The sequence below is a fragment of the Mirounga angustirostris genome, unplaced genomic scaffold (assembly GCF_029215605.1).
Source record: "Mirounga angustirostris isolate CCGP_5_RB_7025 unplaced genomic scaffold, mMirAng1.0.hap1 SCAF_1, whole genome shotgun sequence".
Lineage (NCBI taxonomy): Eukaryota > Metazoa > Chordata > Mammalia > Carnivora > Phocidae > Mirounga > Mirounga angustirostris.
Window position 1 is genome coordinate 95,633,882 of NW_026991709.1, and position 23,109 is coordinate 95,656,990.

Below are 23,109 nucleotides of genomic sequence, written 5' to 3' on the forward strand. Positions count from 1 at the left end.
TCCAGTTTACCTGAGTCTCACATATGGTCCTTTTCCATACATTCAAATATTCTATGAAACTAAACTCTTTTCGGGGCGCCTGGGTGGCTCAGATGGTTAAGCGTCTGCCTTCGGCCCAGGTCAAGATCCCAGCATCCTGGGATCGAGTCCCACATCGGGCTCCCTGCTCCTTGGGAGCCTGCTTCTCCCTCTGCTTCTCTCTCTCTCTCTGTCTCTCATGAATAAATAAGTAAAATCTTTAAAATATATATATATGTTTAAAAATAAATAAATAAACTCTTTTCTAAAAGTAATATGCTAGCTATAATAAACATTAAGCAACAAATTCAAAATAATCTCTTATGCCACCTTAGAATTTGGAAGAGTTTATGGTATGCTAGACTGTCCTCACTTGGAAGGATGTTAAAGACATTTGAAATGAGAGTTCTTATTTCTTTAGTCTAGCTACACATCTACACATTTAGGGGCTCCTAAATAATTTTCATTTTTTAATTATGAAATAATTTTCATACTTTGTTAATCTGCTAACAATTACCAACAGGTTATTAGCAAAATTTTGTGGAAAAGGAGTTTCAAAACATTTCTCACAGAGTCCTCAAAAAAACAGAGTACCTTGAATGTAGCTTCCTTACCTCTCAAAACAGAGTATATATAAGTGGCAAGCAGGAAGCCTTGTGTTAACTAGGTGATAGCAAATGGGTGAAGTGGCAAAAAGGCAGAGATGGAGAGTGTAGTTTTCTACACAGGAAAAAGGATAGTTGATTTCTGCAAGATTTACATGAAAAGGTTAAAGCTGTGCTTTATTAATACTGAAACACCATTTACAATTTTATTTTTTTACTGATATATAATTAACATATAACACTATTATTTTTAGGTGTATGAAATAATGATTCAATATAAATATTTATTGCAAAATGATCACCACAATAATTCTAATTAACATCCATCACCACACAGCTACAAATTTTTTAAAAAATTATTTAACATTCATCACCTTTTCTTAGGTGTTGATGTCTCTTGCAAACTATTGAATTCAATTTGTAGTAAAGAGATTTAATTTAAAAATTTCACAGACAATGGAAACTACTTACTCTAGGGTGGGTCATCTATTTTTATTAATTATACACCTGCAGTATCCCTCAACTATATTTTTCTTGCCTTCCCCTATTTTGAAAATGAACAAATTTTATTGAAATGATAAATTTAGTAAAACTGGAAAGAATGCTAAGGTTTCCAAATACTACCTTAGTCCTTCTCAAATGTAAGACCTTGAATCTTTAATTTCTTCCTGCCTTAGAAATAAAATATTAAACTGGTAAAATACCTCAGGATATATAATTTTAAAATTATATATATTGTTAAATATATGGCATATAGAAATATAATTATATAATACTATTTAAAAAATGATAAATAAAAGTAAAATAGAACTAACAATGGACCTCACAAGACCAGTAGAAATAGCTCATCTATTACAAGTTCTACCCAAAGGCAATGTTATGTAAATTAAATTTATAGGCCCTGGATAGCTTCCCCAATGTTGGCCTCTCAAAAGCTTTATACTGATATTTTTAAGAAACTAGCAGCATACTTCACCTTGGAAAAGTAATTTTATAAAGACACTGCCATTAGTGATTTTATATACTTCTGCATACTCTTCCTGAATTGGAAATAATGGATAAGTCCAGGTAATAATTTTTGTTCTCTTTCAAATTTTATGACTAAAATATTGAGTTGTGTTTTATGGCCTACATTTATTATATTCTGTAGCGTCAGCCAGCAGCTTTAGGCAAAGAATACCTTTGGATTCTGAAATCAGATGCAAAGGAATCAGATTTTTAAAATGAGTAATCATGTATCCTAGAAGCATAGGATTTTCCAAAGATTCTGAAATACAACTAAATATTGCATACTGTGTAATGTAGGAGTAATAATTTTCCAATCCTCTGTACAATTTCTTCCTTCCTTTCTCTCTCTCTCTTTCTTTTTTCCTTTGTCTGTCTTTCCTTCCCTCCCTCCCTCCCTTCCTTCCTTTTCAGTTAAGGTAATTTTCTCTCCTATTATGGGCCAGGATTGTTGCTATAAAACTTCATTTCCAGAGTAGTTTTGGTAGTACTTTTGGAAGAAGTGTTTATTTAGCAAATTGTACACTGATAATACTAAGGACTTTTTATAAGGAATTTTAACAAGGTTGCAGGAATTACCCAGTCTCAATTTTTAGAAGTAAAACTGAACGAGGGAAATTTAAACAGTGGTAGATTGAATAATGAGTAAGGCTATATAATATCTGTATGACAGAACAAAATTCTAAAACTTCCTTAAATAATTTTCTTTTTAAACCAGGTTCTCATTTTAACGGAGCAGACACAGTTTGTTAATATCATTTGTTTAAAAAGAATGAGAACTTGGCTTCCACAGGAGAAAGAGATAAAAACAGCAGGATTCTAACCTAGATCTACTGCTGAACTCCTTTCTGCATGTGGAATGTAGGTCCTAGAGCTATCACAGTCCCTTTAATAAACTTTAGTTTCTTTACCAAACTGTGAGGCTAATACTTAATCTGGGTGTGATAAGTGAGATAGTGTATTTGTAAATGAAAGCATTTTGAACAATATAATTATTGTTATATTGTAAGTTATTGTTTATTAGGGAAAAGCAGATGCCAGGCAAACTTAGTTTTCATGGTAGTATAAATGTCATAGGCTTGCTAGGTTGTAATGAGGTTTATTTTATGGTTTAGCATTCTCTAATTTCAGAGTCTACCTAAAAAAGTTCTGCACCAGAGACCACCTTTATGTTTAATTGGCTATGCAGATCTACCCTCATTTTGAGCACCCATTGGCTATTATTGTGATAACTAAAGTCTGGTTAGAATATCATAAAAATTATGCAGCATAAAATAAATTCCATGACATTTCTGAGGCATTTGAGAAATAATTTACTTTCTTAGATGTCAGGTCAAGAGCAGAAACAAAATGATCATTTATGCCTAACCTCAATTTTTCCCCCTCAAGTACATAAAAAGAACAAAAGCACTGTTTTCTTTGAATTTGATTTTCTTTGAAGAGGTTTGTGGTTATTAAGTTTTACTTTGTTTTACATAGGGAACCTTTGTTGGCCTTTAAAATGTAATTTAGCAATGTAACTGATGTACAATCCAGCAAATACATATGACAAAATGTATGCATACTTATTTCAGCCTCTGAGATTTGTTTTTAAATTACTCTGTTTGGAGCCCGGGGAAGAATATGAGATCATTTCTTTCCCCTCTGCCAAAGGCAAGCTGATTTCCCCAACCCACATGGACAGTTGAGCAGTAAGTCTACCGTGTTAGCGTGGCTGACTCTCCCGACTCGCGTCCTGCCATCAGTGAGCACACACGCATTCACGCTAGCACGCGGGATGGGGCAAGAGTCCATTGGCAAAAGACATCGCCGGTTCGGCTACGCAGCTTATGCTGACTGTGTAGCTATGCTACGTGTCTGCCGCATCTGCCCAGTGGCTGGGGTAAGAAAGAGAGAAAGGGTATTTGCTAGAGTGTAAGCAGTTGCTCCCACCCACTCTCTCCCACTTATATACACTGTACTCCTCTCCCCACGTGCATTCCGAGTGCTGGGTCACGCACACACTCACTTGCACTCACACACGTGCGCACCGTAGCTCGCCCAGCCGCAAGCCGGGACACGTCGCCCGGGCACCCCAACCTCCCCGCCCCGGCTTGGCGACCTCTCCCCATCCACCCGCGCTCCACGTGGGCGCACCCCGGCGCCAGGCGGCCGCTCTGCCCACGGAGCCCCCCGCGGGCCCCCGCGGTGGGAGGGAAGGCGCGGCCCGGGGTCGGACGGACAAAGCGGGCGTCCAATCGAGCTCCGCACTGCCTCCCCGAAGGGAGGGAGCGGCGGCTCGGACGGGCCCAATGAGCGGGGAGCCCGAGTGGGACTTCCTCCCGGAATCCCGTTGGCCAGAATAGCGGGGCCGTGGGTGACACGTAAGTTGGGTGGGAGGCGGCGGCGGCCGAGGTTCGGCAGCCCCGTCAGTGACACCGGCCCGCCGTCCCCCAAACCCCGCCGGGCCCGTCGGCCCCCGCCCATCCACCTACCCCCGCAAGCCGCGCACGGAGGCGCCGCCGGGAGCCGGGTCCCTTTGTTGGGCGCGCACCCCCTCCTTTTGGTGGCAACAAAGTCGCGCAGTGGGGAGCCGCCGCGAGGGGGCGGGGAGCGGCCGGGGCGGGACTCCGAGCGCCGCCGGGGGCAGCCGAGCCAAAAAGTGGGGAGGAGGAAAAAAGGCAGGCGGCGTCTGGGGACCGGCGCGGGCACAGCCCGCTCGGAAGTATGCGGAGGGCCCACTCTCGGGCCCGTGCACTCGCGGAGAGCCAGCCTCGCAAAAGTTTGGCGGCCGCTGCCCAGGCGGCGTCGATGGCTGTGCGCCCCGCGGCGCGCGGGGGCTGAGCGGGCGCCACTTCCCCTCGGGCCCCGCTTTTGTGTCTCGCGTCTTCTCCTCATGCTGCGCCCGGCCACCTCCTGCGGCGGCCGCTGCTGAGGCGCTGCGCTCGGGCAGAGGGGAGGAAGGGACGGCGGCGGCGGGGGCGGCCGCGGCGCGGGGTCCAGGCGGGACTATGGGAAACGGGATGTGCTCCCGAAAGCAAAAGCGGATTTTCCAGACGCTGCTGCTGCTGACCGTGGTGTTCGGCTTTCTCTACGGCGCGATGCTCTACTACGAGCTGCAGACGCAGCTGCGGAAAGCCGAGGCGGTGGCGCTCAAGTACCAGCAGCACCAGGAGTCCCTTTCCGCCCAGTTACAAGGTACGGTTAACGGGACGCGCGCGGCCGGTGGCCAACTTCGCCCCGCGCCTCCCGCCCCGGCTGGAAAAGTGGCATTGGTGAAACGCTGGCACTGCGGGTGCCACTTGTGACCATCACCGACATCAGAGGCGAGCCCTGCAGGGCCGCCGGGTCCCCGAAGTGTCAGGGGAGATGACATCCCCACCTCCCACTTCCTCCGGCGGTTACGTTTGAAATGGGTAGCACCAGCGGCCGGTCGCGCCGGGCGTTGGATGGGACGGTGCCCACTGAGCGCTTTACCCCAGCACTTGTCAGTGGCCCAGCTGTAGTCTGGGCAGGCCGACCAGTAGCCCTTCCTCCGTTTCTGCCAGCCCATCCCGGGGTGGGGCGGGGGGCATGGTCTCCGTTGCTGGGTATTCGCTTTGAGTTGACTTTGTCAGTAGCATAAGAAATGGAGATTGGCCGCGATTATTCAAACTATGCTGTTTTTTCAAGGGAAATTTAGCCATGACCTAGCTGCCCAAACCATGGCCCAATCGAATGGAACCTAGACCTGCTAGTTTCTGTTAACTTAATAGGGTGACTTTAGCGATGTTGGAAGTGTTGGAAAAGCCCACACTACTACTGTTCACCATCCTGCAGGTATGTTTTTTTGGGGAAAAAAAAGTTTGTCTTCCTGAGTAACTTTTAGTTTATCGCAGAGGTAAGGGTGTCTGTGTGTTGTGTATTTTACAGTTAGCCTTGAGAAGTCCAAGGGGAGAAACACAGTTTTTCATTCTATCAGATACAGTGAACACAACTTGAGCAAGACCTGCAGAAAGATTTAAAATTCCTATCCTTCTATTTTAGAATCTCATTTAATGTAAATTTCAGAAACATAAATGATGCAGGACTGCAAACTAAGCACCATGTGGTCTTAAGAGCATAGTCATCCTATACATATTTTTTTGAAAGCTTTTACTTGTACTTGTGTCTAGTTTTCAGCAGTCATGCAGTCTTCTCCCCAACCAAAAAAAGTAATACTAGAAAGCTGTGAGTAGTGAAATGTTGACAGTCTTTGCTGATAATGCAAATATAGCTTATTTCATGTTACTGGGAAGATACAAGCTGGATGGATGTTTGTGTCAGGGTATGTGTATACAAATGGAAAACAGATGCCTTTTCGTTGCTTCAGCTATTTTGAGTGTTTTCTAGTAAAAAAAATTAAAATGAGAGAAAATGACATGCGGCTGATTGCTTGGTCTTATTTTCTCTTCCCAACTTAGAAGAAAGGGAAGTATTTTTAGCTTACTGAAGCTGCATAGCCACAGGCAGTGAAAATATGTGAGCTGGGTTTGGTTCAAAAGGAAAACCTGTTTTGATACAGACTTAGGTTAAGAAAGTTTTTCTTTAAACTTGTTGAAATTTACCCATGACTTATTGTTGGTATACAAATTTTGGGTATTTATGTATTTACTTATTTTACTTAGAAGACATTAGTGGTTTCCCTATGAAGTTCAGTACAGTTAGACAAAGGGAAAAATTTGCCATCTAATACTACAAGGGCAGGACTGGATTTTCCCATATGTGGCTGGCAGGGGCGTGTATGGTGGATGATATGAGGTTGGTGCCTTGGTGTCTTAGTTTAGGAGACCCAAGCAAACAGACACGGTCAAGTTCACCAATACATCCTCAGCAGTGCACAGTGCCTGACACTCATGAAGGAATCAATATATATTTATTCAGTCAACAAACGAGCTAGTTATCCTGAACTGTGGTGAGAAGATTAATTCTGCACTCTTTTGTCTGCTTTCTCAGGCTTCACTTCCCTGTTTCTGCTTTTTGAAAAGCAAAACAAAACAAAATAACAACGAAATATTTTGCCCAAGTAGAGCTTCTGCCTCAGCAGCCAATGCTGGAACTGACTGACTGAGGCCCTGATTTCTGAGTCATGGCCTGTATTTGCAGTATTTCATCTTGAAAATCAATCTCAATTTCTTTTCTCCTTTTATTTGCCTTCTTTTGGTGGTGGTAGTGGGGGAGACTGGTGGCAAGTGGTAATAAAAGGCCATTAAAATATACAACATTTGTTTTGTAGCAGGAGATGAAAAAATAGCTAGTTTGAGTGGACCTAACGTCCGTTTCTTAATGTATTTTGCCATTTCCTCTTGAATTGTGCTGCAACAATTATAATACGGTTATGCATGAAGAATTATTTCCTAAGCAGGCTATAGTTTCTTTTTTTAATGGATTCACGATTGACTTCTAGAGCATGTATTTTGTATTTCACATCTGCAGGCCATTTAATGAAGATTTTTCTGATGGTATGCAGCTTTTGCTTCCCTTTTCCAATGACAAATGACACTTTCCTCAGCAGCGCTATGTTGTACCATGTGCATAGATTTGTTTTGAGGGCATTAGGCTCTCCATTCTTAGGAATCGTTTAGTTAAGTGAGATCTCTTGACCTGGGTTGGATTAAGATCAGAGTTAATTATGAGTGGCCTTCTTTAAAAAAAAAAAAAATATGACTCTTGAAATGTTTAAGTAGTTTGGCCCTGTAATTTGAAGGTATACATTTGTTAAGTGAGCATATTTAGGTCATCTTCAGTTTAAGAATGGGTTGTACTCCAGAGATTATTTTGAGAGTAGGTTACGTCTAACTGCACGTGCCTTTTGTAGTAGACCCGTTCCATAAATAGGAGATGGTGAGGGGTGACCTGGGGCAAGTTCCAAGACTAAGCAACGTCCTCTCCAGTAAAAACAAATGTCTGTCTGCCAGCCAGTATGTCTCTTTCCTCCACTATCTCCCGCTTCTGCCGCACATTAATTCTACTGAGTAGTGGGGCAGAGGTTACATATAGGTGGCAGAGGCAGTGGTTACAAACCTTTGACCAGCACAGTGTTTAGTTAACCTCTTAAATTTTTTTTAAAACTGCTTTCAGGTGGGCCATGCCCCACCCTCTGTGTCTATACACAGTGGTTCTTAGCTCTGACTGCCCCTAAGAGTCACGTGGGCAGCTCCCAAACCCAATCACTCACAATCTGTGGGGGTGAAACCCACATGGTGTCTTCCCCAGGTGATTACGATATGCAGCCAAGGTTGAGAATTGCAGCCCTGTAATCTTAAAACGGAGCCACTTCACACATTTACTTTACTTGCTTGGCCGCAAAGACGTCCGAGGGTTTTATTGTTGCTTTTACCCCAGCATGTGATTCAAATTCTAGTTCTGCAACCTTCTGTGTGAACTTGGCCCTCATTTTTCTGATTTAGACGATGGAGATTAGAATGATCTATTTCGTAGGGATAATGTGAGGATAAAATAATGAATACCTATGAAGCTCCTAGCACATACCTGGCACACAGTAGGTACTGCTCATTAAACATCTTTAATGATCTGTTATTATTATCATCATGGTCCCTGTTTGAGGTAAGATAGTTCACATCTTTCTCTTCCCAGGTTTGTCATGGGTAAAAGTTTTAAAACTGACAAAATTTGTTTTTATAATTAGCTACCTCCTCTTATTGTACCTGATTGAACATCAAAGGAAACAGGTAAACGGACATGAATCCAAGTACTTTCCTCTGGAGAAGGGACCTTCATTGACAATTTAAGCTTAAAAAAATAAAGTAGGGTTACTGATTAACTCTCTTCTGTGTCATATCAGATAAGAAGAAGGTGTAACTCCTAGGGTAGGCAATAACCTTGTGTAATAGGATCTGGAATAGAGATAGAACTATTTAAATTTTTTAAAAGTAGGGGCAAATAGCCCCTCATTCCTGAAACACTGTATTACATTTTTGCAGTGCTTTTGGTCCTCCCAGTGATGGCCAGAAACCATTAAGAAAAGGTTTATATAATGTTTCCTACGCTCCTGTTCCAGATAAGTGTATTACAGCTATTTAAAGTAAAAAAAAAGTGGGCGCCTGGGTGGCTCAGTCGGTTAAGCGTCTGCCTTTGGCTCAGGTCATGATCCCAGGGTTCTGAGATAGAGCCACCTGTCAGGCTTTCTGCTCATTGAGGGGGAGGGGGTCTGCTTCTCCCTCTGTCCCTCCCCTGCTCATGCATGTGAGCTCTCTTTAAAAAAAAAAATTAAAAAGTTTGGTGCTTCTAAGGCTCATACTGTTATTTAAGTTAGTTGTCCCTTGCATTGTGTTCTCCTAACACAGGATGGCACGCTAGCCTGAGCGTGAACCTATCACATTGGAACTGGTGACTTCTTTGTTTTTAACCTACCCTGAATCTGCTTAAAAAAGAGTTAAGAGTCTCCTTCAGCTCAGGGCCAGGCTTTCTTTCATCTCCAGCGCGTGGTGCCTGGCATATAGTAGGCGCTCAGTAGAGAGTAGGTCTATAGCTTTGTGGTATTCTCTGCTTATGAATGTGCTTCTATACAGTAGGCAGGGAAGTGTAGTGGCTACAGGCTGAGGGGTCAGAATACTTGGGTTTCAAGTCTTGCTGTCTTTTTTTTTTTTTTTTTACCGTCTGTGTGATCTTGGGCAAATTACTTCTCTGTGACCCACTTTTATCATACGTAATAATCAGAATAATAATGCTTATAATAGGTTGTCATGAGGATCAATCATGTTACCCGGCATACAGTGCTTGGAATTATAAGGCTTACATTTTGGACTGTACAACAGAGTGGTTCACAAAACTCAGTGATTTAGACCCAGGAGTGTGGGCTGTATGTGGTTAGGTGTACTCATTTTCAAGTGCAAAGTTAGGCCTTAAAAACATCAACTAGATACTGTTCATTAGATGAACATTTTCATCTAAAAAATAGAATTAAATATTCTTTAACTTCAGTAGTTTTTATTTATATGTAAACCCCTGCCTTAAAATGCACTCCCTGAATAAAAGATGAAAGCTTCTAGGTACTTTGTGAAAATCTGACTCAATTAAGCGTTCTGTTAAATATATATGATTTGCACAAATTTGTAAGATTCTACATATTGTGTCTGCCTTAGTCATCTGTATAAATTGGAACATGCCCATATTGGTTGACCACATAAGAGAATTTCTCATTATTTGTGAGCCTTTAGTTTAAGTCCCAGATAAACTGGAAGACTTACCTTGACTTTATTCTCTTCTGCCTTTCCGAGGACAGTTTCTTATAGGGCTGGGGCACAAGACAGGTTTCAGCAGCTGTCAACGAATGAGTGACTTGGCGTTGGAGAACTGATATGCAACAGATTTGAGAGAAACTAAAAGAAGGGAAAGAGGGAACGAACGGGACTGCTATCAGTTTATGACTTTTCAAAGCACTGAGGAATATTCTTGCTCATGTGTTTATGTCTAAAAAGAGAGAAACGAACTAGTGAAGGGAGGTTGGTTTTGGCATCAAGTACTGTTTGAATACAGCTCTGGTGTTCACAGGAAGAGGCATTGAACAGGCAAGAAACGCCTCTGGGCTTCAGTTTCTTCATGTTGAACTGGGGATAACAATGTCTATTTTGCACACTTGTATAGATTGTAAATAATACATCCAAAATGACTAGCACGGGTCCCAGAGCACTACTACATTTATTAGGTGACCAGGACTGCTGTTGCTGGATTAGCATTGGACTGCTTTTTATTTTGCTCATTGTTTACTGCATCTAGTAGGCAATAGTGTTATTAGTTGTGGTCTAAATGTGGCTCTTTTCAGAATTAAGTGCCCAACTTGGCTGAAACTTTTATTTAAGACATTGTCACTCTGTCTTTTCTACTGTATTGACCCTTTCTTTTCTTTTTCTTTTTCTTTTTTTTTTTAAGAAAGAAAAGGCCTGTGTACACTTAGGTGGGATCAATTAAGAGTGCTCTTTTTCTTTTTGACAAATAAGTGTTTTTATTTTATCATTGAGGACAAAATGTTTTTGCTACTTTTGCCAGTCAGTGCTTTATGGATTTTGTAGCTTCGGAAGTAAAAGTTATATATAATACAACTTTATTATAAAAGAAAAGTGGCAAACTATTTTTTTTTTCCCTTTCAAGCCACTGTTATTTAAAGGGAATGTATTTTGATAGAATTTTGAAAATTTATTTGAAGAAATTAAATTATTTTATTTTTTTATTTTTATTTTTTTTAAGATTTTATTTATTTAACAGAGAAAGAGACACAGTGAGAGAGGGAACATAAGCAGGGGGAGTGGGAGAGAGATAAGCAGGCTTCCCACCGAGGAGGGAGCCCGATGCAGGGCTCGATCCCAGGACCCTGGGATCATGACCTGAGCCGAAGGCAGACGCTTAACGACTGAGCCACCCAGGTGCCCCGAAATTAAATTATTTTAAATACATAATATTTGTTGAATGTCTACCAGGTTCAGGTGCCGTGTTAAGCATGTTACATGCATTTTTTTTCTTTTAACAGTGACATAAGCACGTTAATGTGAGTGAGCATTCTGAGGCTCAGAGGGGTTAATTAACTTGCTAGTGTCAAGGTCAAATCTAATGAAACTGAGCTTAGAACCCTAATGTAACTTCCCAGCCATGTTCTTTTCACAGTACTCCATTGCCCTCAAAATTATTTTCGTGTGTCTCATGACAATATCGATGGCTTGGGAAAGTAGGTTAGGTGGGTCGTATGAAGAGTCAAGATAAAATTTAGAATCAGAAGTAACAGGGTGATTATTTGATGCAGAGTGTAGGACATTTGCTGCTGTTACAAAAGGTAATTTTGGTTGACATGGAGTTGATTTTGGTTGGTATGCAGATGCTGCATTAAATAACATTGAATCATATAATAAAAACCTTAAGCCCTTTTGATTTCCCTTTCACTGTTTTCTTGACAAGTCAAGGAGAAACTCTCAGTTTGATGCTAGAATCTCTCTCTTAGATATAGTTACTCATTTGTTTTACCAGAGAGCTGAATAAGGTCAGCCCACAGTTTGATAGCTGGAATTTAATAATTGTTTGTTGTTTTATTGCATTTTAAATTTACAGTCACTATATCCATTAATACCATGTAAATCATATTTTCCATTTACAAGGTAGTAGTGTACAGGGTTTTTTTTTTTTAGAAGTTTGTTTTAGGGGAAAAAGTGAAATTTGGCAATCCATAGTACCTGTGCAGGTTTTGCATACATAAAGTAAAAAGTCCTGTTTGAGTACCTGCATGTCTGTAGTTCAGGAATGCGTTAACTGAATCTGAAACAGACATTGAATTTTATAGCTAAAGAAACAGTTCTGAAGCGGATTAATCATTTATCATATATCTCAAGTCCACGTATCCTGACTTCCAAAACAGCATAGCATTCCTCTACTGTGCTCTGCCCTCTCTGGAGACCAGTACCCTCTTCTCAGTTCCAGCAGAAATGGGTGTTGCTATTTTTAAACAATGCTATGTATTTCTGAATGGCATATTTGAGTTCTTTGTTTTTATTGGCCAGTGAGTGCTTATTCAGAGGACATGCCAGTCATTGCCCTTCACTAATAAACCTCACTAAATAGACTCATAGCCTGGAGGGATGTGGGCATGAAATAAATTGTTCTTTAAAACAGTATGACATTTTAAAAAATATTGCCTTAACTATTTTTTTCATATATAAAATGTCACAATATGATAGATTGTGAATAGAAAAGTAAAAGATGGGCTGTCATTCTGAAAGATAAGGCATTATAGCACATTTGAATGACACTATTTCCTTTCTGTTGAGAGCGAGTTTAAGAAAAATATATAATCATTTTAGGAGAGTCGAACATTTTATTTCCCATTTCACATATCATTTAAACCCCTTCTTTAAGTGGAATTTTTATTACAAACAACAACAAAAAAATCTGCAAATCAAGATATTTAAGAGAGCTTTGACATTGCTTGTATGATCTTAACAATAGCTATGATGCTATATAGTAGATATTCTAAGCAGATTAAAATTGGGTGGCTGTTAATTACTTTTTTACTTAACTTTGTTATGTAGAATAGTTTAAGTTTTACATTAGTGAGATTAAATCTATAATCTCTCAACCTATTAACGCATTGATTTTTAAAAGAATTTTATATCCTTTTTAAAGGTTTGATGCTATAAAACACGTTAATTTGCACTGATGTCAAGCATCACTTTCATGAGAAGATGAAAAATAACTTGTCTTCACTATGTAGGTGAGCATCGGCTCTAAATCCAGAAGTCATCTAAGTTTGATCTGGGTGTGGGTGAGGCTCCTTGGGTATAGTTCCTCAAGTACAGTTCCTTGTCATCTCTATATCTGTGAAAATAGAGTCAAGATACTGACCTCAATACAACCAGCCTACAGCAATGAGGCTGGCATAAGATACCTACGTGTTCTTGTTCAAAAAAGGGTAACATGCATGGTATGTAGGAGTCACTGGTCCATAGCAATTCTGAAATCCAGCTAGGCAGATGTTCCTTGACTAAGTTTCCAGACCTGGGGATAATTCTCCATGGCTTTTGATTCTACTCCTTGGGCTTTTGGCTCTACTCTCTGAGTCATCTTTCCTTTTTTTCATGAAAGGTAGCATGTGTTCTGCAGCCGAGTTTTCTCAGCCTGCTGCCTGACAGTAGAATTGGGGGTTATATGGCCTTTTTTCATTTAGTACAGTCTCTGGTCCTTTCATTCTAAACCAGCAGGGTTTCTGCTGATCAAATCCTCTCAAAACTTTTGTCAGTCTCCTGTGAAACTTGGGGTTTACTCTATTAGACAAAAACCACACCCACATATTTCTTGGAGATAAATCCTTCTCTACCTGGGGCTTCTGCTGAGACAAGGGATAGGCAGTGACCTTTCCCTTTCCAAAGGCCTGTTGATAGGCTCTCTGTGTCATAACCTTAAGCTTTTAGGAGACTTATAGTCTGACTGAATAGCTCTTTAAGAGGCCACATTTCTGGGGCGCCTGGATGGCTCAGTCGATTGCACCTCCGATTCTTGGTTTCGACTCAGGTCATGATCTCAGGGTACTGAGATCGAGCCCTGTGTCAGGTTCCATGCTGGGTGTGGAGCCTGCTTGGGATTCTCTCTGTCCCTCTGTCCCTCTCCCCCCCCAACTTGCACATGCATGCTCTCACTCTCTCTCTGAAAAAAAGGGGGGGGGCACATTTCTAAGGTCTTAACAAGGATTTCTGAAGCCACATCTGTCTCATCTTTAGACCATGTATTCTCTGACAGTTTTCTGGAATTGATCTTTGCGTGGAAGCTGTTTCTTAATTTCAGCATTGTTTGCTGTCCAGAGACGCTGAGAATTTTCAGAACTATCAAGTCCTGCCTCCTTTTTGTTCAACAGTCCTTCCCTCAATTTATCTTCTCACAGTTTACTATAATCAGCAAGAAGAAACCAGGTAGCATCTTCAGCACTTTGCTGGGAAATCTTAGCTAAATTACCCAGTTCATTCAGCACATTTTTTTTTTTTTTTACTTCTTATATAACTGCAAGTGACTGTAGGTTATGTAACTCTGCATAAGTGTGGGTATTGTTAAACCTTTTGCCACTACATAATTTCCAGTTTCCAATAAAATTTTCCTCATTTTCATTTATGCCCTTCCTTGCAATCTCTTCAAAGTCCAAAATTCTGTGAATATGTTTAAGGCACTTTGCATGTTGACTCACACTCTTCTTAAGGCCCATTGCACAGTTCCAAAGCTGTTTACTTTTCAGATTTTTGTGATGGCAGCACCCTATTCCAAAATATGTATTGGTTATCCTATTGCAGAGCCAATTATCCCCAAACTGAATTGGCTTAGAACAACAAATGTTATCTCACAGTTACTATGGGAAAGTAATCTGGGCTTAGCTGGGTGATTTTTTTCAAGATCTCTCATGATGTTGCAGTCAAGCTGCTGACCAGGGTTTTAGTCATCTTAAAACTTGCCTGGGATTGAATGATCTGCTTCAGAATTCACTATTGTGTTTGTTGGTAGGCCTCAGAAGATCCGCTTTTAATCTCAGTTATCTGGGCCTTTCCCTAGGACTTTCTACAGTTCCACCAGGGAACTTAAAAAATCATAGTGGGCTTTCCTCAGGGCAAAAGATCCAAGGGAGAGCTAAAGAGAGAGTATGCAAGAACCTAAGATGAAAGTGAAAGTATTTTAATAACCTCAATCTTGAAAGTGATAACCCATCACTTCTGCCATGTTCTGTTCATTAGAATTGAATCACTAAGTTCAGTCCATGCTCAAGGGAAGGGGTTTGTGAGGGCCCAAATAACAGAAGGTGGAGGTCATTGGGGTCATCTTAGGAGCTGCCTACCACAAAGTGGCAGGTAATAATGTCATTATTGTCATTGTTGGCAGTATCATCACCAAGGTCATCATAAACTAACATTCACTGAGCACTTGCTCTGTAGCAGGCACTGTTCTAAATTATTTTCTTGGATGATCCAACATAATACTTTCGTAAAAATGTGTTACTACATATTTTAATGTGATTTATTATTTAATTTGAAGTGTATTAGCAAAAAGTGGCATTTGAAATCATGGCACTTTAGAGAGAAATTATCTGGTATTTAAACCATTTGACCTGTAAAGATTGAAATTAAAAGAGTCCCATGCAACGCTCTGAAATATAAACCCAACTAGTAAACTGCCAAGGGAGATCCCATAGTGGAAAGGATCATGTCCTTGAGGAATTTCAAAATCTATTGGCAATATGTGAAAAGGTCTCACTCATACAATATTTGACTGTATTTTTTTGGCAAGTACATAAGAATGCAGTGCAGTGTGTTTGTTCATATAATATTTTTACTTCTGACTGTTCCTTCTGATTTTATAGACTGCAGTCCTTGGTGAAGACCTTGTTATTTGATGGTCAGAAGATAAATTTGGAAGGGATGGGTTTTACTGGTCTTAGAAAGATAATATCTTTCTATTATCTTTAGATAATAGGGGAGGGGGAGAGGGAGAAGCAGGCTTCCCTCAGAGCAGGGAGCCCTATGCGGGATTCGATCCCAGGACCCTGGGATCATGACCTGAGCCAAAGGCAGACACTTAACGACTGAGCCACCCAGGTGCCCCAATATCTTTGATTTAAAGAAAGAACATTAATTGCATGACTGGTGATTTCAACTTGTTCATTGGTCTCTTTGAAAATCAAGTTTAAAAAACTACAATAGAAGAGTATTCTTTCATAATATTAATAAAAATAGATTATAAGAGCATATTATGAAAAAGACATTAAATGTTTTCTAAACAATTGGTATTCCAAATTCATGATATGACCTCACCCTTCTTTTTTTTTTTTTTTAAAGATTTTATTTATTTATTTGAGACAGAGAGAATGAGATACAGAGAGCATGAGAGAGAGAAGGGTCAGAGGGAGAAGCAGACTCCCTGCTGAGCAGGGAGCCTGATGCGGGACTCGATCCCGGGACTCCAGGATCATGACCTGAGCCGAAGGCAGTCGCTTAACCAACTGAGCCACCCAGGTGCCCTGACCTCACCCTTCTTAACATATTTTAGTAATTATAAGTAATTTAGAAATTACGAGTAAATACGAGATCAGTATTTCTCACAACCCTGAGATCAAGATGGGAGCTGTGATCAGGAGTGAGACAATTAACCAACCGAGCCCCAAATATTTCTGTTTTCCATTTGACTTCTGTTATACCTTCCTAAATGAATTTCTATGAGAGATAGGATTGGGAAGTGGATAGGGAATATCTTGTCAAAATGTGTTTGAGGCCATATGCCATTCAAGAATCAAGAAGAGTTCTCTCCTTGTTAGTGAAAAGTTGCTGTGAATTTCTGTGAAATTCTGTGAATTGCTTCCTTCTGCAAAGGAAGATGATTCTCTTCCTGCCCCACTGATACCTTTGTGGGTGCCAGATTGCTGCCATCATATTCACTGATACTCTGGGCTGCTGTGGACATCTTTTCCTTTGTGATATTCACATGGATACCATTAAGTCCCTTGTGATATGTGGTCATATTTCAGGATTTCTTTTCCTTTAGTCATGCCACTTTGAAGAATGAAGAGGTAGACCAGACAGAGTGGTGGGGAACAAAGCAAAGTTTGTTGAGTGATAGTACAAAGCTCCTGAAGAGGGAAGGGACACAAGAGAGTTGCCACTGGAGTTTCTAAGTCTAGGAATTTTTTTTTTTTTTTAAGATTTTATTTATTAGTGAGTGAGAGAGCACAAGCAGGGGCAGAGGGAGAGAGAGAGAGAGAGAAGCAGACTCCCCTGCTGAGCAGGGAGCCCGACGCAGGGCTGGATCCCAGGACCTTGGGATCATGACTTGAGCCAAAGGCAGATGCTTAACTGACTGAGCCACCCAGGTGCCCCAGTCTAGGGGCTTTTATGGGCTTGTTGGGCTGGTTTAATCCTGTTAACCCTCCATGAGCCTGTTACCCAATCAGGTTTTTGTCATCTATCACATGGGAAAGGGTGGAGTTCTCCTTCCAGGGTGTCATAAAATCCTTTTAAGGGTGGTTTCCTCTTAGGGTTGGGGTGGGGTGGGGCAACGGGAGGGCCTTGTTCCTGCCTGCCTTTCTTCCAGCTATCCTTCATCAGTCTTCATTCTATGTCCCCAAAACCAAAATGTAAAAAATTCTCTACATGTTCTACAATGCAGTATTAACATGTGCAGTGTGGTTCTTAGGGAGACTTAATAGGTTGCATAATTTTTTTTCTCATGTATCTTTTGCTCCATTGGTTGATTAGTACCCATTTGGATTAAGCTAGAGGATGTGCTCTGTTGTTAAACTGTCCAAGGAAGTAGTAGCTACTAACCCGGTTAGCTAGAATGATGCTTTTGTGAGTGATTATCAGACTCCTTATTTAGACCCTAAGAAGTCTTCATCTGAGGGTCCCATGGTAGCAGTACTTTGAGTAGAGGCTGAGTCTTTAAAGAAAGACTACTTTGTTTTATTGTAGGCCTCCAGCTGTTCTCAAAACTGCCTTCTACCCAGCAATAGCTCATTCCTAAGGCCATATTGTGTGTCTCATCTGTGACCCTCTCTTCTTTAAGGGTGGCATTTTCAATTTGGGATCCATGGGGGTCCATGAACTTCCTGAAAATATATGTCAGCTCCTTAAATGTGCCTTTTTCCAAGACAGAAGCCATAGCTTTTATCAGCTCCTCAAAGCATCAGTGACCTAAAATAAAAAAGGTTATGGTTTAGGGCAAATTCCTTCTTCTGAGGTCTTTTTAAGTCCATCTTGGAATTTGAGCTCCCTTGGTCCTACCCCATGAATCCTCTAGAAAGTGGCTAAATTTGTAATGGGGTAGTCAGTGGCTATTTCCCTAAAGCCCTAATCTACTCCACCCGTCTCAAATTTGAGATTCTGATTAGGGACTTAAATGGCACTTTATATACTGCATTCCTAGAATCCACTAGTAATTGCTTAGTAAATAATAAAAAATACCTTGTAATTACATGAGAAATTTATATCTCCCAAATTTATATTCATGATATCATTTGGTCCTGGAAGCAAGATATAGAGAAAAGCAATACGCTGTATTATTACCATTTTAAATTTGAGGAAACAGAAGTCACACAGCATGACAGTGACACACTTGGGATTAATGTTCAAATTGCTTGAATCCTAACTCAGGGCCCTTAGTTATCCTTGGTTTCCAAGGTCCTCTCACCCTGGAACCAAAATGAGGTTTTAACAATATTCACAAAACAGAGTTTCTGACTTCACCTCTTCAGAGGGAACTCTATCCTTTTTCGATTCTGATAAGCAGTTAAAAATATTCCCAGATGGTGACTCACCTGGCTAGAGGACTGGTCTCCTTGGAGTCCATCTGCCACGGTAACCAAACCAATGAGAGTTTGTCCACCTGATACACAGCAAGCCAGTATAAACTGACACTGGGCTTCTGCAGTGAAGAAAGATAGGCTGTTCATTGGTGTGGCACCACCCAGGAGAATGGACAACTAATGCTCAGAAGCCTGGAACTCTCTGATTGCTTGCATGTGAGGGTTTTTAAGGACAAAATTGGGGACAGAGGTCTTCTGAGAAGGTGGATGCTGTTGATTGGAGGCCCATGGGGTCATGGTAGCACATGTTCCTTAATAACTTATGGCACCACTTCAGTCTGGTCCCCCCATGGTCTGTTCTGTCTCAAGAGACTTGGAATCTGAGAAATATCTTTTGTTCCATATGTGAGAGCTTTCTTTAGTGCTGATTAATTACTTGTCCTACAGGTTCCTTTGAATGATAAGCAAGCATTCCTATCCCTTGAGCCTAGGCCTATGTGTTCCTTGGTTGTCAGGTCCATCCTGGGGGTGATAGGACCCCTAGTGTTCATTCTTACATCTGAACTGGTGAATTCCAGCTCCACTCCCTGCCCCTCCCCCCTTTGTCCGCAGAAGGTACCAGTAGCTGCCCAAGCTGCTACTTCCTGCTTCACCTCTGCAGCTTTCCAAAGTCAGTGGCAAGTTTACCTTTTTTGTTTTTTGGATCTTACATGCCCTGGAGGATCCAAGCAGGCTCCATAGGGACTGGGCCCCAGGGCAAGAAGAGTGATATTCACTGTGATAAACTTGGCTTCATTACCGGTTCCATCTATCTCTGGCACATTGCCCTTGACCCAGAAAGTAGGGTGTTAGGCTGTCCCTTACCTTAATAATAAGTAATTCTTTTTTTAGACTCCTCTGCATCCTGGGGTGTAGACAGAGCTTAAGCTCACACTGGGATCCTGCTTTCACCAGAGGCTGTCACCTCCTGCTAGCATCTGTAGCTTCACCTTGACTTCACAGGGGGCCTTTGAGTCTCACCACTCAATTGATTCTCCAGCTGTGCTTTTTAGCTTCCAGATGTAGAAGTCAGATCACTCCTAAATAAATCATAGATTGGTAGAGCAGGAAAGAATGTTTATAGAACCCAGGTTGCAAAGAGTAGCATATGGATATGTTTTGGTTTGCCCCACACAGTGCTCTGAAAAATTTCACAGTAATTGTCTACATGGAAAAAGAAAGATATTTTATGTAAACATCCAGATTTCTGACTGTATTTGAAAAGGCCAAAGATCCCTTGACACTGGTCTGCATTCCTGCATGGTGAGTGGCCCACATTTTGATTGGGGCATGTGGGCTTCGGTTGGCAGAAATTCTCACTGGGAATTCTGTATGTTGGACAATAACTTCTTTAGTTGATCAATGAAGAAAGTGAAGCTTCAAGAGATGGAATGATCTGACACTTGTGCTGTCCAATATGGTAGCCCCTGGTCATGTGTGGTACAGCATTAAAATGCAGCTGGTATGACTGAGAAACTGAATTTCAAATTTTAGCTAATTTAAATTCAGTAGTTAAAACTAAAGCATTGTTGGGGTGCCTGGGTGACTCTGTTGGTTAAGCATTAGGCTTCTGATTTCTGCTCAGGTCATGATCTCGGTCCTGAGATCAAGCCCTGTGTCAGGCTCCACTCTCAGCGTGGAGTTAGCTTGAGATTCTCTCTCCTCTGCCTGTGCCCCTCCCCCTGCTCGTGCTTGCTCGCCCTCTCTCTCTCTGAATAAATAAATAAATAAAATTTTTAAAAAATCACAAAACTAAAGCATTGTGAAATATTTTTCTGGAAAACACGACCTTATTGTTTTGGTGGCACTACATTTTGGCGAAGTGCTGTGTCGCATTCGATATTATTGGTATATTACAGTGCACATATACTTCTTACTTTTTAAAATGTGGCTACTAGAAATTTAAATATCACAAATGTGATTCACAGTGTGTTTCTATTGGACGGTGCTGATCTGACAGAGTTCACACAGACCCCCCGGTCTGGAATTTGTCAGCAGATATCCACAGTTCTAACCATACTTTTTCTCCATTACTAAAGTAGTGTCCTTTTTTTTTTTTCCATAATTCTCAAAACCTTTTTTCATTATAACATATACTCTCACAAACTCCTATGGGAATTTGTTTTTCCTAATTTTTACATGGTACATAATACAGAAGTGATTTTATGTAAAAGAAAATTTAGCTCTGTATATTAACAATTTTACAATAAAGCTAAATTTAAAGATAATAAAACTAATATTCATGACATATAAAGACTATTTTCAATTTTTTTCTCATTGTTAGTGACACATTTTCTCTGAATTATTTGTGTTAGAAAACATTTTTTTCAGAGGACAATTTTTAATACATTCAAAATAATACTGTGTTTGATTTTGGCACAGGTGTATATTAAAATGTAGTCTAAAATTAGTTACCTATTGTAACTTTAAAATAAGGCAAAATTACTTTTAGACCTATTATATTTTCTTATATTTGACATGGTAAGAAAGAATCAAATACTTTGCATATAAAACATTGGGCATGTGAATAGCTCAGTCAAATCTAACACTTTTTTTTTGACATTTTAGTTATTGAACCATGAATTTTAACTTATATACATAAAAATGCACAGATTGTAAGCATACAGCTTCGCAAACTTTCACAAACATGTTTATGTCACCAGCAACCAGATCAAAACACGTAGCAATATCAGCAGCAGGTAGTTTTGTTGAGCCCCTTCAAGTCACTAACTGCCCCTCCCTCTGTGGATAATCACCGTGGATTAATTTGCCTGTTTTTGTACTGTACGTAAATGAATTCAAACGATAGATACTCTTGTGTCTGGCCTCTTTTGTTTAGCATTGTTTGTGAGATTCATCCAAGCTGTTACATGCAGTAACAGATTGTTCATTTCTCTTAGTATGCCATTAGAATTTATTCATTCTTCTATTGATGGACATTTGGATAATATCAATTCCTGCTGCTATGAATGCTCTGGTTCTTTTGCCTTATTTAGGACTAGCAGCTTCTCGATGTGCTTGATGACTATTTTGAGTAAGATGATGCCACTTAAGGACTATTTTGAGTGTATTTGTAAAATCATTATTATTGCCCCTCTGCTAGTGCTAATTTAATATTCTTACGCATCTTGTCTACAAATGCTGGTCTATTATCAGTACAGATTTAAAAATATAACCCAAGTAAGAACAACTATAACTTAATGTTCAAGACACAAGCAGTGGTATCATTGTCCCGCCAAGTATACGCTGCCCATGGGACTGCCTGGGTATGAATTGGCCTATCGGTTCTCGTGTTAATTATCATTCATGCTCATTTGGTACATTTTTTTTTCCCGTTTGTATTGTGTAAAGGGGTCATCTAAAATTAATGAATTTTTTTTTTAAAAAAGTAGAAATTACAATAGGCCCAATTACTGCCTTTTGCTAAATTAATTTACTGAAACATAGTGGCAATCCCACTAGTTTGGAAACACTGCCTCTCACTGGAAAGGTCCAAAGTATAACCGAGCATTCCGGAGGAATGGTATGGAGTTAACTCACATTCTGGTGGGTAATTGAACTAACCTTAAAATTCCTTCTAAGTGGGGCGCCTGGGTGGCTCAGTCCTTAAGCGTCTGCCTTCGGCTGGCTCAGGTCATGATCCCAGGGTCCTGGGATTGAGCCCCACGTCGGGCTCCCCTCTCTGTGGGAAGCCTGCCTCTCCCTCTCCCACTCCCCCTGCTTGTGTTCCCTCTCTCGCTGTGTCTCTCTCTGTCAAATAAATAAATAAAATCTTTAAAAAGATTCCTTCTAAGCTAAAATTTTGTGATTTTTAAATTCTGAGATGCTAGCTTAAGTGAATAATAATGAAAATAATAATTACCTGTAGTGACTCCTACTTACTAATACACAGTTTTCACAGTATCGCCTTGCTTTATTATATATAAATGGCAGAAAGGGCAATGACATTCTTGGAATTGATCCCTGAAAATCTCATTAATATTACTTTTATAATGTGATAACTGAACTTCATTCAAATTCAAAAAATTCAAAAAAAAGAAAAAATTAATAAAATATCTGTGTAAACAAAAATCTGCCCCATTTTTTAAAACAACAGATTTCTAAATCCTTTAGGAATATGAAAAGATATCCTCCTAACCCAAGAATTAACAGATGATTCCCTTCTAGTTTCAGGCAGGCCCTGAAAGTATTAGTCCTCAAAAGTAATAAAATTGCACATACCAAAAACTTCTTCAAGACTTTTGCTAATTCATACTAGCTTCTCCTCCCAACATGAGTTAGTTTGCACATGAGGTTTTGAGAAACTGCTCAAACAAAACAAAACAAAAAACAGGCAAAAAAGTTCTAGAGTATATCAGACATTTAAGGAGGTGCTTTATGTTCAATTCACTTGGAGGACTGCTTGGTAAATTAGAGAAACATCTGAGGTTACAAAATTATAACTTGAATGTCTTAAAATATAGTTTATTCAGTTTATTAAAGTTTATTTCTGGAAATTACACTTCAGTTATAGAACAAATGTCTTTCTATGACAATGTTTTTCTTAAAAAAATTCCTTTATTAAAAAAAATCTGATTTTCTGAAATGGAAGATAGCCCAAGAAAATGACTATTTGAGATAGGTAAATCACAAAGGTGTGGTTCAGAGCAACTAATGTTACATGAGTTGTCATGT

General features: G+C 40.2%; 1 protein-coding gene across 6 annotated transcripts in view; it reads left to right on the forward strand.

Annotated features, from left to right (window-relative positions):
- The first annotated feature begins 3,962 nt into the window (after nucleotides 1–3,962).
- The window catches only part of GOLIM4 (golgi integral membrane protein 4), an 84,179-nt gene continuing 65,032 nt past the window's right edge, over nucleotides 3,963–23,109 (forward strand). For 3 of the 6 annotated variants that reach the window (XM_064585707.1, XM_054504333.2, XM_045903435.3), the window contains exon 1: nucleotides 4,000–4,805. Coding sequence is in view for 5 of the 6 variants with exons in the window: in XM_054504333.2 (XP_054360308.1) it covers nucleotides 4,619–4,805 (187 nt within the window). In the remaining variant the exon portion in view is untranslated. The other 3 variants (XM_045903430.3, XM_045903431.3, XM_064585721.1) reach the window with 2 other exon arrangements.